This window comes from Chrysochloris asiatica, unplaced genomic scaffold (genome assembly GCF_000296735.1).
Source record: "Chrysochloris asiatica unplaced genomic scaffold, ChrAsi1.0 scaffold00117, whole genome shotgun sequence".
In the NCBI taxonomy this organism is placed as follows: domain Eukaryota; kingdom Metazoa; phylum Chordata; class Mammalia; order Afrosoricida; family Chrysochloridae; genus Chrysochloris; species Chrysochloris asiatica.
Window position 1 is genome coordinate 2,894,947 of NW_006408635.1, and position 15,775 is coordinate 2,910,721.

The window sequence follows — 15,775 nt, forward strand, 5'->3', positions numbered from 1 at the left end:
GGGGGTGGGAATAATTCTTGCAGCAGGGACTTGTTTCCTCTTTTGAGCTACTGCATTTATAGCTGTAGGTCAAGTTTATCAAATTGTATCAGATGACGCTTTTTCCTCTTCTTTCTTCTTCTGGTTGAGCTCTGTTCATCCAGTCATTGAAGCCAGGTCAAGTGGGGTATCATCTGCAAGTGTGGGTGTTCTTGCATCTGTCCGCCCTCTTCTTATCAGCTGGCTGCTTCGCTCTCCACTCTCGTCCTCTTTGGCTTTGTCATTGACTCTGAGCCCATGAGTCCCCAGGTCTTGCCTCGCTGCTGGGCAACCAGGACCCCACCCGGGTTCACAGTAGTCTGCTGAACAATGTAGGGCTAAGCTCACCACTTCATTGATGTTTGAATTAGGACATTTCTAATTCTGAAGTCTGTAGACTTCAAAATTTTACAAGCTCCAATTCACAATTTTACAAGCTCCTCTGGAGTCCTTGTATGGCGCTGTGGGTTAATGCGTCAGAGTGCAAAGCCATTTGAACTGCAGGTTTGTCGGTTCAAGCTTACCAGCTGCTCCTCTGAAACCCTATACAAGGTTGCTATGGGTCAGAATCGACTCGATGATACTTAAAAACAACATATCTGATATTAGCATTGTTGTTGTTAAGTGCTATCGAGTCAGTTTTAACTCAGTGACCCTGTGTAGGGTTTTTGAGCCCACCATCTGCTCCCCGGAAGAAACAGGAGGCTTTCTGTTTCTACAAAGATGTACAGCCTCAAAAACCCTACACAGGGTCACTGAGTTGAAACTGACTCGATAGCACTTAACAACAATGCTAATATCAGATATGTTGTTGTTAAGTGTCGTGGAGTTGGTTCCGACTCATCGCTACCCTGTATAGGATTTCCAAGGAACTGATGGTGAGTTTGAACCACCAACATTGTGGTTCAAACCGATCTTGCAGTCCAGTGCTTTATCCCACAGTGCCACACCAAGACTCTAATATCAGATACAGTCTGTCCTAATCTCTTCACAATACATGTGTTGCCTTTAAAGATCAGCAGTGTCACACGGAGAGATACTAATAACTTTGTCCCTTCCTGCTGGCACATTTGAATGTGGGTTCTTACACAGGTTTAAACTCAGTGTGTTCCATACAAGGTTTCTTTGAGAAATGTCTGCTTCTCTTTTTAAGGAGCATGCTGAACAATTAGCACTTTTAGAAAGAGCATTTCAAATCAGGGATAATGTTCTCTCTCTTCACAGATGAGGCAGCTGGAACCCAGCCTCTATGGCCTACAGCTGCGCAAAGCAGTACACGACAACGTCGAGCGTGTCGTCCCTGCGCCATCTGAGTACATGCAAGACCAGGCAAGTACTCCTTAGCTTTAGAGACGGAGAGTCAACCACAGCCTGGGCCTTTTGAGAACAGTGAATGCCATTTGGGGGGAAGTTCTGGATGTCTGGTTTGGAAGCACTCCCCTATAATGAGGAACTTGTTAGCAATGTTCCTGTTTTATTGTGAAAACCAGTGTTGCGATCATTTATGAAGATATCGTGCTGCCGAATCCTGATTTTGACGTTTTCATCTTTCGTAGGCTTACGATGAGATAGAAATCTTTCCACTCAGTGTTTACGATGTACAGCTCACCAAGTCTGAAAGCACCTCTGACTTTGGTAAGTACTCGGAAAACCCTGTCGTCACAAGCTTGCATTGCTCAACCTGGTCCAGTTTTCCTCCAGTATCTTTGGTCCTACATTTTTTTAAATTTATGTTTACATTTTCAGATGATATGAGAATAGTTCCTAAACAGCTTTTCTCTTCTTTTTATTTCTTTCTTTCTTTTTATTTTTTATGTTTACATTCTTTTCATTTGCTTCAATAAGTAAGATGGGAGTCTTAGTGTGACACTGTGTGATAAAGCACTGGTCAGTTTAACAACAAGGTTGGCAGTTCAAACTCACCAGAAGCTCCTTGGAAACCCTATACAGCGTCACTATGAATTGGAACCAACTAGTGTAGTGGTTATGAATCGGGCTGCAAGCCACAAGGTCAGCAGTTCGAAACTACCAGCTGTTCCGCGGGAGAAAGATGAGGCTTTCTACTCCTGTAAAGATTTACACCCTCAGAAACCCTGTAAAGGGTCGCTATGGGTCGGAACCAACTCGATGGCACTTAACAACAACAACAAGGGCACCTGACAACAACAATAAGTGAAGTAAAGAGATATGAGTTAATAGTGTTATTAATTAAGTTCAGTAGGGGAGGTTATGACTCAGCGCCTCTATATAGGGTTTTGGAGGCTGTAAATCTTCGTGGAGGCAAAAAGCCTCATATTCCTCCCACTGATGGACTTGAACTGCCCAAGTTGTGGTTTACAGTCCAGTGCTTATCTTACAGAGACAGGAACAGGAATGAATATAAAAACTGATGAGAAATTTGAGATGATGGTGATAATAAGATTATAATGACAACAGTACTTACAATGAACGTAAGGAGTCCTTGGGTGGAACAGATGGTTAACCTGAAAGGTTGGTGATTTGAACCTGCCCAGAGATGCCAGGCCTGTCCTCTGAAAGAGCTCTTGAAAGCACAATGGAGCAGTTTTCATCAGCCCAGAAGGGGGCGCCATGAGCGGGAATTGACTAGACTGCAATCAGCAACAGCAATACAATGAATTGATTGTGTGAGGCGCTGTTCTAATCTGTTTAACTCGTGATTGATCGCCATACTTTGACCTACCTGAAATGCCACCCTCTACCTTGACCCCTGCAGTCATGGTGTGGCACTGGGGGTAAATGTGCCAGACTGCAAAGCAGTGTGAACTGCAAGGTCGGCGATTCAAGGTCACCAGCTGCTCCTAGGAAACCCTATACAGGGTCGCTATGAGTCGGAATCCACTCAGTGGCACTTAACAACAACAACAACCCTGACCCCTGCAGTCCTGGTATGGCACTGTGGGATAATGCGCTGGAACGCAAGGTGGGTTTGAACCACAAGGTCGGCAGTTCGAACTCACCAGCTGCTCCTTGGAAACCCTATACAGGGTCGCTATGAGTCAGAACCGATTCAGCGGTACTTAACAACAACAACAATCCCTTCTCTCTGATTATATGAGGGACCTTTAAAGAGTTCATGGAAAAAATCCATTATCTTTTCATTCCATTTTCCACAAACTTTTGGAAGCCCCCTCATGTAAGTCCTTGTCGTGGTGTAGTGTTTTAAGATAAACACTGGACTTCTAACTGTGAGGTTAGTGGTTCAAACCCCACCAGCTGCTCCTTAGAAACCCTATACCAGGTCACCATGAGTTGAAACTGCCTTGACAACACTTAACAGCAACACCTTTCAAGAGGAGTCCTGGTATGATTCTGTAGGGTAAGCACTAGACTGTTAACTGCAAGGTTGTGGTTCAAACCCACCAGCTGCTCCTTGGAAACCCTACACAGAGATGCTATGGTCAGAATCCACTTGATGGCATTACAACAACAATCTTTGAAGAATTAACTACAGATTTGTATTTCTTGTTTTGTGCTGTCGTGTCGAGTAAGTTCCAATTCATACTTCCAAGGAGTGGCTGGTGGGTTTGAACCACTGACTTTGCTGTTATCTCTTCTTTATCTTAGTTTAATAGTTAAGAGTCATCGTGATGCTGTAGGATAAGCACTGAACAGCTAACTGCACGGTTGGCAGTTCAAACCCACCAACCACTCCTCGGAAACCCCATATAGGGTTGCTCTAAGTGGGAACTCCATGTCACTTAGCAGTAAAAATGACAATCCAATTCATTAGATCAAAAGAGAACTGCCAGTATGGTGAGACCTGAGGACTCCTGGGTCCAGGGACAGGGACATGGCCATAGAGGACTAGAGTGGAGAGTGAAGCATCCAGCTAATAAGAAGTGAGGGGAGATGAGCAAGAACACCCATACTTGCAGATAGTACCCATCTGACCTGGCTTCAATGGCTAGATGATCAGAACTCGACTAGAGGAATAAAGAAGAGGAAAAAAAGAGTAACCTGATACAATTTGATGAGCTTGACCTATGCTTGAGGATGCAGTAGCTCAAAAGAGGGAACAAATCTTTACAGCGAGGATTATTTCCACCCCATCTGTACACAAGGTTGACAGGGAAGTAGAATCTCCACTGAGTGCTTTCCAGCCTGTCTAGACAGGGCTGATGAAAGGAGATGGGGTTAAGACTCTTGTGGTTCAGTAGTGAGTAATTGCTTTCAGGACTGATTGTGAGTGTTGCAAACGTAAAGGTAGATATTTTGTAGCAAAAGGAGAGGAGAGGAGGACCCTGGGACCATAAAGGGAGAAGAGCAGAGTACAGGACCCTATCCAGAGAAGCAGTGATGCCAGAGATGGATGCAGAGGCGATTACGTGGAGAGGTGGAGCAGCTGGGGACTCTGGACTCAGGGAGGGAGAGGGGATGTGTGCTTGTGGCTGCAACCAGGGGGCAGGCTTGTGGGGTAAACCCTTTGGTTTTCTGAATGATTATATATTGTATATTCCTGAATGATTCTGTGTACATTAAAAAAAAAAAAAAAAAGAATGGAAGCAAATGTTGTTGAATGAGGATGCATGAAGGGGATTGTAATCATTGCAAGGAAATGAAATACGATAGGATGAATGTAAAGCTGATGTTCTCCCATGTAAACTGTCACTCAATTCACAATGAAAACTTTTAAAAGAAAGGAAAGAAAACAGCTGGAAATTCAAACTGGAGTCAGAAGAGGATGTGAGACTAGAGATGATATTGCTGATGTCAGGTAGATCTTGACTGAAAGACAATACCAGAAAGATGTTTACTTGGACTTTATTGACTATGCAAAGACTTTTGACTGTGTCGATCTAGACAAACTATGGATATTATTGAAAAGAATGGTATTCCAGAACACTTCGTTCTGCTTATGAGAAACTTGTACATAGACCACAAGGAGGTTGTTCAAACAGAACAAGGGGGTACTGAATGATTTAAAATCAGGAAAGTTGTGTGCCAGGGTTGTATCCTATCCTTTCACCATACTTGTTCAATCTGTATGCTGAGCAAATAATCCAAGAAGTTGGATTATGTGAAGAAGTGCATGACATCAGGATCAGAGGAAGACTCATTAACAACTTGGGATATTCAGATGATAAAACTTGTTTTGCTGGAAGTGAAGAGGACTTAAAATATTTACTGATGAAGGTCAAACATGACAGCTTCCAGGGTGGATTATATCTCAATGTAAAGAAAGCAAAAATCCTCACAACTGAATCAGTAAATAACTTTGTAAAAGGAGAAACAATAGCAGTTGTCAAAGACTTCATTTTGCTTGGATCCACAATCAACACTCATGGAAGCAGCAGTCAAGAAACTAAATGTTGTATTGCATTAGGCTGGTCTGCTACCAAAGAGCTCTGTGAAATGTTCAAGAGCAAAGATGTCAGTTTGAGGACTAAGATCCAAGTTAGGGTCTTTTCAGTTGCCTCATGTGCATGAGAAAGTTGGACAGTGAATAAGGAAAATCACAGAAGAATTGATGCATTTCAGTTACAGTGTTGCAGAAGAATAGTCAGTGTATTAGGGACTGCCAGAAGAAACCAATCTGTGTTGGGAAGAAGTACAGCCAGAATGCTCCTTAGAAACCAGGATGAAGAGACTGTGTCTCGGTCATAATCTGGACATGTTATAGTAGGCACCAGTCAGTCCCTAGAGAAAGACATCATGCTAGGTAAAGTGGAAGGTCAGTGAAAAAGAGGAAGGTCCCCCAATGAGGTGGACTGATACAGTGGCAGCTGCAATGGGCTTAAACGCAACAATAATTGTGAGTGTGGCACAGGATGGGGTAGGGTTTCGTTCTGTTGTGCAGAAGGTCATGAGTTGGGACTGACTTGATGGTAGTTCATGACTTCCTAGTATCTAATTCTGGCATTGCCATATTATTTAAACTTGGCTTTGAGCTACCTAGGGTTGTGCTTGTTCCTGTTTTATTTTTATCATTAATTGTCTCAATCATCATAGGATCTCAATAACCAGAGAGTAATGGATAAACTATCTCTATTTTTGTTATTGTGAAGTGCCATTGAGTCGCTTCTGACTTAACAGGGACCTGGAGTAGGGTTTCAGAGGAGTGGCTTGTGGGTTTGAACTGCCGATCTGTGTTGGAAGAAGTACAGCCAGAGTGCTCCTTGGAAGCCAAGATGGCTGGAGTTCACCTTCATACTTCATGTTTGGCAAAGTGGAGAGTCAGAGAAAAAGAGGAAGACCCCCAGTGAGATGGATTGGCACAGTGGCAGCATCAATGGGCTCAAATGTAGCAACAGTTGTGAAGTTGGCCCAGGACCAGGCAGTGTTTCATTCTGTTGTGCGTGGGGTCGCTGTGAGTCGGTACCGACTCAATGGCACCTAACAACAACAACTTATCCTACAGCGCCACACCAGTACTCCATATAAAGACTATTTTTTATTGTGGCAAATGTGTTGATACAACGTAATTGTTTTCCTACAAAGTGACACAAGTTGATGAAAACCTAGTCATTACTTGAACTATGCTAAGGTTTCCTTTTAATTTGTTCTTTGTGTCTTGATTTGTATAAAGTGTTTGGGGAGTCCCATCAGATGTGGGCATTTTCTTTGAAACCCTCAACATTTTGATGATACTGCATTGGCTTTCACTCTACTGTTCAAGGCTGTTACTTGCCTGTCGTCTTGTCTTTGAATGAATGAATGAATGAATGAATGAATGAAGATAGTTGGCACAGATAATTTTTGGTGACCATCATCAGTCAGGCCCTCCCTGAGGAAGTATAGAAGAACATGACCTTCTTCCTAAGAACACCTTGTGTTAGGGCACAGAGTAGGGACAGGTGCTCCTACCTGTGCATGCAGAGGCAAGAACATGCTCCAGGTCAGGGAAGCCCCTTGTAGGGGAGGTAAAGTCTCACCTGGGCTTTGCATGCAGACATATTTAGGGAAAACATGGTACCCTGATAACTTTCCTATTTTCTTGTAAAGCTCCTCAAACAAAACAAAACAAAACAAAAAAAACCAAACCAAATGATTGCTGTTGGGTCGACTGTAACTCAGTGTAAACCAGTAGGACAGAGTAAAACTGCCTCACTGGGATTCCATGGCTCTTGTCATATCAGAAGCAGATTGTCACAGCTTCCCTCCTGGGACACCTGGTGGGTTTGAACCACCAACCTTTCAGGTGGCAGCCTAGCATTTAAACGCTGTATCACCAGGGCTCCCCATAGAGCTGCTAGCTTTGTGCATAGATGCTTCTCAATCAGTATTTATTGCATTGGATGGAATTTATTTCAGTAAAAGTTTCTATTGGTCTCAATTTTTTAAAGAAGGCTGTGCATTCATATGTCTCCAACCTTCAGCTCTGACATGTTCCTCTGTTTTCTGCCTCTGCTAGATATTTATACTTTCAAAATAGATAATAAGATTTTTCTCAGTGTGCCATATTCCTGCAAATAGATGCTCAAGGAAAGACCACTGCCTGTACTGGTGGTGGAATTCATGACCGTGGTAAATGGTGGCTCAGCTTTTCTGGTCGTTTCCGTTCCTAGGATTTGCAGTGACAGCCCAGGTGGATGAGCATCAGCACCTCAGCCGGATATTTATAAGTGACGTCCTTCCCGACGGCTTGGCATACGGGGAAGGTCAGTGTGTCAGCAAGAGTGCCCCATCCCTTTTCACCTCAAACTTGGGAACGCAATCTGCTAGGGACACTGTCTTCTCCATAGTTTTGCCCCAATTTCTTGTGGAATCTGGAGAGAAAAAAGAAGTAGACTTTATTGTTTAGTGTAGAATGCATTTATGTGCATACGTAGAGTGTGCGTGCTCTTGAATGTGTGTGTGTGCACAGACGGCTGTGTGTTTGGCTGACAGAGAGGGTGTATGCATATGTGCAGAGGATGTATGCATGCAAAGGGGCTTCAGAAAGTTTGCAGAAGGTAGAATTAAAAGGTAGTGGAAGATTTCCACAAACTTATGAAGCCCCTCACACTAGACTATGAACCTACCAGCTGCTCCTCGGAAACCCCTGTGAGTCCGAGTCAACTCGGTGGTACCTAGCAACAACACATATGTGTAAAGACAGCAGGATGGAGGAAGTGAATGAGAGGGACAGACATCAGACACGATAGAACAAGTGTTATTTCTTAGGGCTCATCTTCTTCTTGTGGTTAAGTGCCATCAAGTCGGGTCAGGTCTGACTCATAGCAACCCTGAAAAGGGTTTCTGAGGAATATCTGATGGGTTTGAGCCACTGATCTTGTGGTTAGCAGTCCAGTGCTGACCCTGCAGATCCACAGTAAGACTCCTAGGGTTTTTTGTTGTTGTTAAGTGTCTTAGAGTCGGTTCCAACTCACAGCGACCCTCCGTAGGATTCTTAACAGCATATAAATAGAAGAACAGTAACTTGGAGAGTCTCCTAAGTTGTTTCCAGCCTAGACTGGAGAGGGCTCATACTCCTTTACTTATCAGTAGCATCTTCTTATGAAACCCTTGGTACTTTCTTCAGAGAACAAGGTTGAACTCAGCTTGCTTTCTTTCATATTAGACTATTTTTCTGAGAAATCTCTCTTTCTTTCCTTCCTGTTGTCCTGTCCTTGGTCTCAGGACTGAGAAAGGGCAATGAAATCGTGACCCTAAATGGAGAAGCCGTGGCTGATGTTAATGTGAAGCAAATGGAGGCCCTGTTTTCTGAGAGGAGTGTGGGGCTCACGCTAGTGGCCCGGCCTCTGGACACAAGAGGAACTCTAGCTACTTCCTGGTCAGACAGTGACCTCCTCTCCACGGGCCAGAAAGATCTGCTGCCCCCTGCGAACCAATCCCAGCTTCTGGAGGAATTCCTGGATAAGTTTGAAAAGAACACAGCAAATGGTGAGGTTTTTGTTCTTTCTTCCTCCTTAACCACTGGTATCAGCAGCTAATATTTTTGGGCTGTAATTTTGCTCATTTACTTGCTTACTTGATTATTCAGTCTGTTGAAAGAATGTCTTCTCACTTATTAGGAGAAGAACACAGATGTCAACTGAGTCAATTTTTATCAGCATTCCATGCATTTTCATGATTATAGTCATTTTGTGAGAATGGAAAATTATTTTTTGCACTAAATGATATTCCTTAAAGCCACTGCATCTTTGCAAAGCACCCTCAATATTTAGTATTGTGATGGTTTTGGGTGTGAAGGTGGGTGAGAAGCCCCCATCCATGCCAGAAGTAGCAGTTTTTCTATTTAATGCCACTTGGAACGAAGGCAGAAACATTCTGCAATAAAACGTTGGGTTCTTAAAAGGGTTGATGCAAGTCCATATTCTTTCGCTCTTTTGTTAAGTACAATTTTCTCAATAAAGTGTAAACGTTTAGTGCAGGTTATGAATTTGAAAATCTTTGTAAAAACCTAAAATTGCAAAATGGCTTGCTGGTTTATGTTTTTTCAAGATAACATTTTATGTTAGGAGATCATTTGAAGATACGAATTTTGCCTTTAGGCATATTTCATAGGTTGTAGTCAACTAAATTAGAGGCTTCTGCTAAAATACTGACAACGAAAAATCTTATAGTTCTATAAGCTCCCCTCCCCACCAGCTCCCCCTGGAAGATGCTGACCAGACTCCAGAGGAGATCTAGTGTTAAGGTCTTTATCCTGAAAATACACAAAGTCATTTTTCTACGTAATGAAAACGATAAGAGATTTCCCCTAGAAAGCTCTGTGTGGTTAACAGAAATGAAGGAAATGCACAAAAGAGAAATTGTTTGGATGGATTTAATTATAAAGCAAGTTTATTAGATCATCTTTGGAATTAAAAAATCAGACTGTAAGATTTGTGATTTAATGAGGAGTCCAGTGTTTTCTTCTCCTCTCGTGGGACTTTATTCCAATTTGAAATACCATTATTTTGATGATTAGCATATGGAAGTGAGAGTCATAAAACACAAATTATGATGTAACTAATTAACACATGCATGGCTATGTGAGGGCACTCATTCGATTGCCCTATTCCAGAGAACACATGTCTGTCCCTTCATTGGATTCATTATTCCTGAGGGAGAGCTTTACTAGCTCTGTCCCATTTCTATATATTTTACCATAATACAAAATCACTACGGAGTTATCAGACTTTAGACACTAGGGGGAATGACTTCTCCTAGAAAGCAGCCAAAGGAGCAAATGTATTTAAAAAAAAAAAAATCAGCTTTTCAATACCAAGGCTCAAACCTGTCGGCTAAGCTGGTTGGCCACATGCTGGCTTGGAAAGAATTTTGTTGTTGGCCACCACTGAGTTGGCACTTGGAACAAAAGGCAGCCTGGCCCAGTGTCACCCCATCATTGCTGTGGACTGGACCATTGTGGTCAGTAGGGTTTGCATTGGGGGGCGGGGGGGGGGCGGGGAGGAGGGCGGGTCTCAGAAGTCGATTGCCCGGCCTTTCTCCCTAGTCTTTCTTAGTCTGGAAACTCCACTGATGCCTGGTCAGCAACATAGCACCACGCAAGCCACTGGCAGACATGAAGTGTATTGGACAGGAATTGAACCCGGGTCTCCCGCAGGGAAGGAACACATTCTTCCATGGAACCATCAGTGCTTGTGTGTGAAGAAGACTCAGAGCCCCGAATGTGTTCACAAGCTGCCGTAGTATTCATCCAAGGAAGCCGTTTCAGTGGTCTAGACCGCTAGACATCGCTACGTTCTGATTTCTGTGTACCCAGACTGTGCGGGTATTTTTCCACAACCAGTCTGCCTGTGGGAACAGCCTTGGGGGACCCCTGTCTTCACTTCCTTTCTGTGTAAGGGGCTTCACCACCTGCTGGGAAGAGTGTGTGCCACTTCCTGGTGTTTTGGTGACTGCTGTGGAGGAGGAGGTCTGCCCTGATGGCCCAGGTTTCACTGTGGCCACCTTCTATGTGCTTCCGGTTAACGTTCTGTAGAAGTGGTTTGTGTCAGAAATCCAACAGCTGAGACAGGCTGCTGCCTGAAATACTTTTCAAGCGTAGATCATTGAATTTACTCATTTTGCTGGGTGGGGAAAGGTGATCTGTGTAGCTTAGGAAGGAAGGTAAATGGTTATGAGTGAAGAAACACCTCAGAAAGAAGACAGGTTCTTTTTCCAGTTGGGGGTTAATATGCTCAGCTGTTAACCCAAAAGGAAGACCTGGTGGTACTGTAGGGTAAGCGCTGGATTGCTAACCACAAAGTTGACTGTTCAATCCCACCAGCTTTTCCATGAGAGTAAGATGACCCTTTTTGCTCCCATTACAAGGTATAGCTTCAGAAACTCTATACAGGGTCATTCTGAGTTGGGAGTTGAATTGACGGCAGTAGGTTTGTGTCTGTGTAACCACAAGATTGATGACAGTTTAAGGTCTTGGAGAAAAGGCCTGGGGATCTCCTTCCAAAAATCCACTATTGAAAATCCTGTTTAAATCCACTATTAAAATTCAGTTCTACCCCACCACATGGGGCCATGGAGAGTCAGAGTCACCTTGAAGGAAACTGTTGAGGTGGGAAGTGAAAAGATCAAAGATTATGGAATAAAGCATGATTCTCTCACTTGTACATAAAGTCACAGTGACAGGAAAGGGAATCTTTGTTTGGTGGAACCTCTGAGGGTTGGCTGGTTGTGTGGCCAAGGATAGACGTGGTGGTCCCAAACTCTGCGGTAGGTAGGGTAGGTCTGTTGAGACCCGCTCTTAGTTCTGTGTTCTTCGGTGACACATGTGGGACGGAGCCCTGGTTGCATCCTGCAGCCTCACTTTCATACGTTTCAAGAACGTCTTTCCCCTCTTCCTACCCTCTCACTGGGCGTCCTAGGATCACCTCTCACACACACTGCTGACCCCAAATCCTGTGTGGTGTCCTGTATTTGTTTCCTAGGGCTTCTGTAACAAAATCTCACAAACTGGATGCCTTAAAAGAACAGAAATGAATCCTCTCATTGTTCTGGAGACTGGGAGTCTAAAATCAAGGTGTTGGGAGAGCCATGATCTAACTAGGAGGAGTCTAGGAGGGTCCTCCCTGCTGATTTCAGTTTCTGGGTATTGCAAGCCTTTCTCAGTTTGCAGATGCATCACTTCAATCTCTGCCTGCATCTTCCCATGGCCTTTTCCTCAGAGTCTGTGTCCCTCCTCCTCTCATAAGAGCACCCGCCATATTGGATTTGGGCCACCCCACGCTTTGTGACCTCATCTAAATTTAGCTGATTACATCTGCAAAGACCTTTTTTTTTTTTTTTTTTTTTTTTATAAAATGACATTCTCAAAGATGGCTAGGACTGGAACTTATCTTTTTGGGCAATAGCTACAGAACCCAAATCAGGACACCAGCCTTAGTCTTGTTCCAGAAAACGAACCCTCTGTCCTCTTCCCTGGTGGATCAAGGAGACTGAGGAACTAATATCTGAGGTGTATCCAGCCCAGCTTCTTACGTCATCACTACTGTTAGGTGCCATCGAGTTGGTTTCTACTCAGAGCGACCCCGTGTACAACAGAACAACTCACTGCCTGGTGCTACACCGTCCTCACGATTGTTGTCGTGCTTTGAGCCCATTGCTGCTGCGACTGTTCCAGTCCATCTTACTTATGTTGTTGTTAAGTGCTGTCGAGTCAGTTCTGACTCACAGTGACCCTGTGTAGGATTTCTAAGGCTGTAAATCTTTACGGAAGCAGAAAACCTCTTTCTCCTGAGGAACGTGTGATGGGCTTGAATTGCTGACCTTATGGTTAGAACATTGGTGGGCTCCTTCATCTTGCATAGTGGACACTCTGAACACATCATTTTCCTTGTCTTCCCTCTCGTTGGCAGTTTCAGGTTTTAACTGAAAAATTGCTTTGGTTAGCTCTCAGAATGAAGCAGAGATCAGCAATCCAGTTTGTTACTAACAAAGTGAACTGCATGAATACAAGAATTTCAGTAACTCTGAAAAACTGCTTTCAGGATTTTGAGCGATACTTTGCAGTTCTTATTTCTGTCTTCTCCTTCCTGAATTTCACGGTCCTTCGGCACTACCAGAAGACAACCTGGTTCCTGTTTTATTGTTCAGAAAAGCCAAAGCCACTGCCTATTAATAAAATCGAAAACAGCTGGCTCTCTAGAAGAGAAAGACCAATTTTAATAGAAATAGCAACTGATAGAGGAAGAAGAAAGCTGCCATTGCTTGTTTGCAGGCGTATCTTGACCATGATGGTCAGTATTTAGTAACCCCTTCCCAGGTGCTGTTGAGTACATTCTTCACGTGTGTCAGAGTAGAACTGTACTGCCTTTTGGGAAGTAGACCACCAGCTCTTTATTCGGAGGAGTATCTGGGTGGACGACTTAAAGTTCCGACCTTTGGTTAGCAGCTAAGTGTGCTAATGGTGTGCATCACCTAGGGACTCTAAAATGTCCTGTTTCTTGAGAACAGACTGTACATATAGCTTAGGTGTTTCATTTTATTTCAGTCTAATCTCTCAATCAAGGAGCTCTGGTAGTGTAGTGGTTACGAGTCAGGCTGCTAACCTCAGGGTCAGCAGTTCGAAACTACCAGCTACTCTATGGGAGAAAGGTAAGGCTTTCTGCTCCCATAAATATTTACAGCCTTGGAAACCCTGTACAGGGTTGTTGTGAGTCGGAACCGACTCCATGGCACATAACCTCCACCACCTCCAATCTCTCAGTGAAGTTCAAGTAGTGAAGGCATGTCTACTTCAGGTAAGGTGATTTGAAGGGCGAAGGTGGGCTTTTCAGCGTGTCTCAGTTGTTCCGGAACGTGGCTGGCTCTCATTCGTCATCTTGTGTGACAGCTCCCACCTGGCTCCTCACCTCTGACTCACTCACCTTGGCCATACTCTGAGAGCTTTGGGCCTGAGGAAGCAGGGATCCTGGTGGGCTCCTGTGCGGTTCTACACTTTTCAGAAAAGGAGCCCGTTACTCCTGGTGTGGTGCTGTAGGATCAGCCACAGGGTGAGCAGTTCAAACCCACCAGCTGCCCCTTGGAAACCCTATACTGGGTTGCTATGAGTCGGACCTGACTTAACAACAACAAAGCATTTGAGACCCATAGATATGAATAACATTTCATGGAGTGGTGTTTGAAATTTTGCTAACCTGGAGTTGTGGTGAGACACTGTGGGATAAGCACTGGACTGCTAACTATAAGGTCAGCAATTCAAACCCACCAGCCGCTCCTTGGAAACCCTGTACAGGATCGTTGTGAGGCAGAACTGACTCAATGGCACTTTACAACAACAGACTGCTAACCTGGAGTCCTCGGGTGGCGCTGTAGGGTAAGCACGGGACTGCTAATCACAAGATTAGTGGTTTAAACCCACCAGGTGTTCCTCCGAAGTCCTAAACAGGGTCTCTATGACCCTCCATTATAACAACCACCACAGACTGCTAACCAAGGAGCCCTAACAGTGTATGTAGCAGATTAGCTTTGTGCTGCTAACTGAAAGGTCATTGGTTTGAATACACCACCAGTCCATAGAAGAAAGATGAGACGGTCTGCTCCCATAGGGATGTGCAACCTCAGAAACTCTCGGGAGCAGTTCGACTCTGTCCGAATCAACTGGACACCAGTGGGTTTGGGTTATAATGCTAACCAAAGGGCTGGAGGTTTGATTCTACCCCAGAGTACCTTGGAAGAAAGGCCTGGGGATTACTGAAACATTAGCCACTGGAAATGCTATGGAGCTTGGTTCTGCACAGATGCAAACCGGGGCACCATGGGTCAGAGTTGGCTTGACAGCAACTGGTTAGAGATTCCAGGAGGAACTTGTGAACCTGTGCGTTCCTCCAGCCCACGGCCAGACACCCCCCTTCTGGAGTTAACGGTGGTACCTGGCCAACTCGCTGTGACCAAGCTCAGTGTCTGGATGGCCCTGGAGTGCCCAGAATGGGGTGTGACCACTCACAGCAACATAGGCCACTTGGTTTGGGGGTGGGAATGACCCCGAGCCAAGGGCTGAGCCTTCCCCACGCCCTCTATGCTGAGGGTCTTGAGTGCACAGTGAGAAGTTCCCTGTGAGGATCTTGTGATTGGGCGTTGTTGTCATATGCCATCGAGTCAGTTCCAACTCACAGTGAGATTGGGTGTTAGAAGTTCTAAAACCCGAACATCTTCCGTGGTCCTGTGTGCACGCTGAGTGGACTTACAGTGGTTGTCGGCCCCGATTCAGGGTCACCCATGTGCAGTGGAACTAATCACTGATCCTGCACCATCCCCAGCTTGTGCTCCATGGGGTTTTCATCGACCAGTTTGCAGAAGGAGATTGCCAGGACTTTCTTCCTCATCCATTTCAGTCTGGACACTCCACTGACAGCTGTTCAGAATCATAGCAACACATAAGCCTCTGCTGAAAGATGGGGGTGGACTGTGCATGAGATGCATTGGCTGGGAATTGAATCCACAATTCCCACATGGAAGGCGGTCATCCTGCCAATGAGCCTATACTCCCCTCAGGGAGCTTGCTAAAGCCCCTATGTGTTTCTCAGCACAGGTTCATGCTGTCCCATTCAGCAAACGAATAGACTAGAGATAAAGGACTCCCATCCCCTCCCCTCCCGGCTGGCTTACTACTAGTATCTCTAATACAGTCAGTTGTGACTCTCAGTGAGCCTACAGCACAGACTAGAACAGCCCCACTGGGTTCTCAAGTCTACCATCTTTACAGAAGCAGACTGCCGCATCTGTCTCCTATGGAGCAACTGGTGGATTTGAACTGCCAACCTTGCATTTCAAGCTGCGCTTGTGGTCCAGTGCTTACCCTATAGTGCTACACTAGGACTCTTAGAAGCAGCTTTTCTGTTTGGCAAGT

The 15,775-nt window shown here is 44.7% G+C and overlaps 1 protein-coding gene across 2 annotated transcripts in view; it reads left to right on the forward strand.

The window, feature by feature from the left end:
* Positions 1-15,775, forward strand: part of TIAM2 (T-cell lymphoma invasion and metastasis 2) — a 524,960-nt gene that overhangs the window by 422,767 nt on the left and 86,418 nt on the right. For both annotated transcript variants that reach the window (XM_006868446.1, XM_006868447.1), the window contains 4 exons: positions 1,243-1,347; positions 1,575-1,653; positions 7,545-7,637; positions 8,599-8,862. In XM_006868446.1, the coding sequence (XP_006868508.1) occupies positions 1,243-1,347; positions 1,575-1,653; positions 7,545-7,637; positions 8,599-8,862 (541 nt within the window). The remainder of the gene's footprint in view (positions 1-1,242; positions 1,348-1,574; positions 1,654-7,544; positions 7,638-8,598; positions 8,863-15,775) is intronic.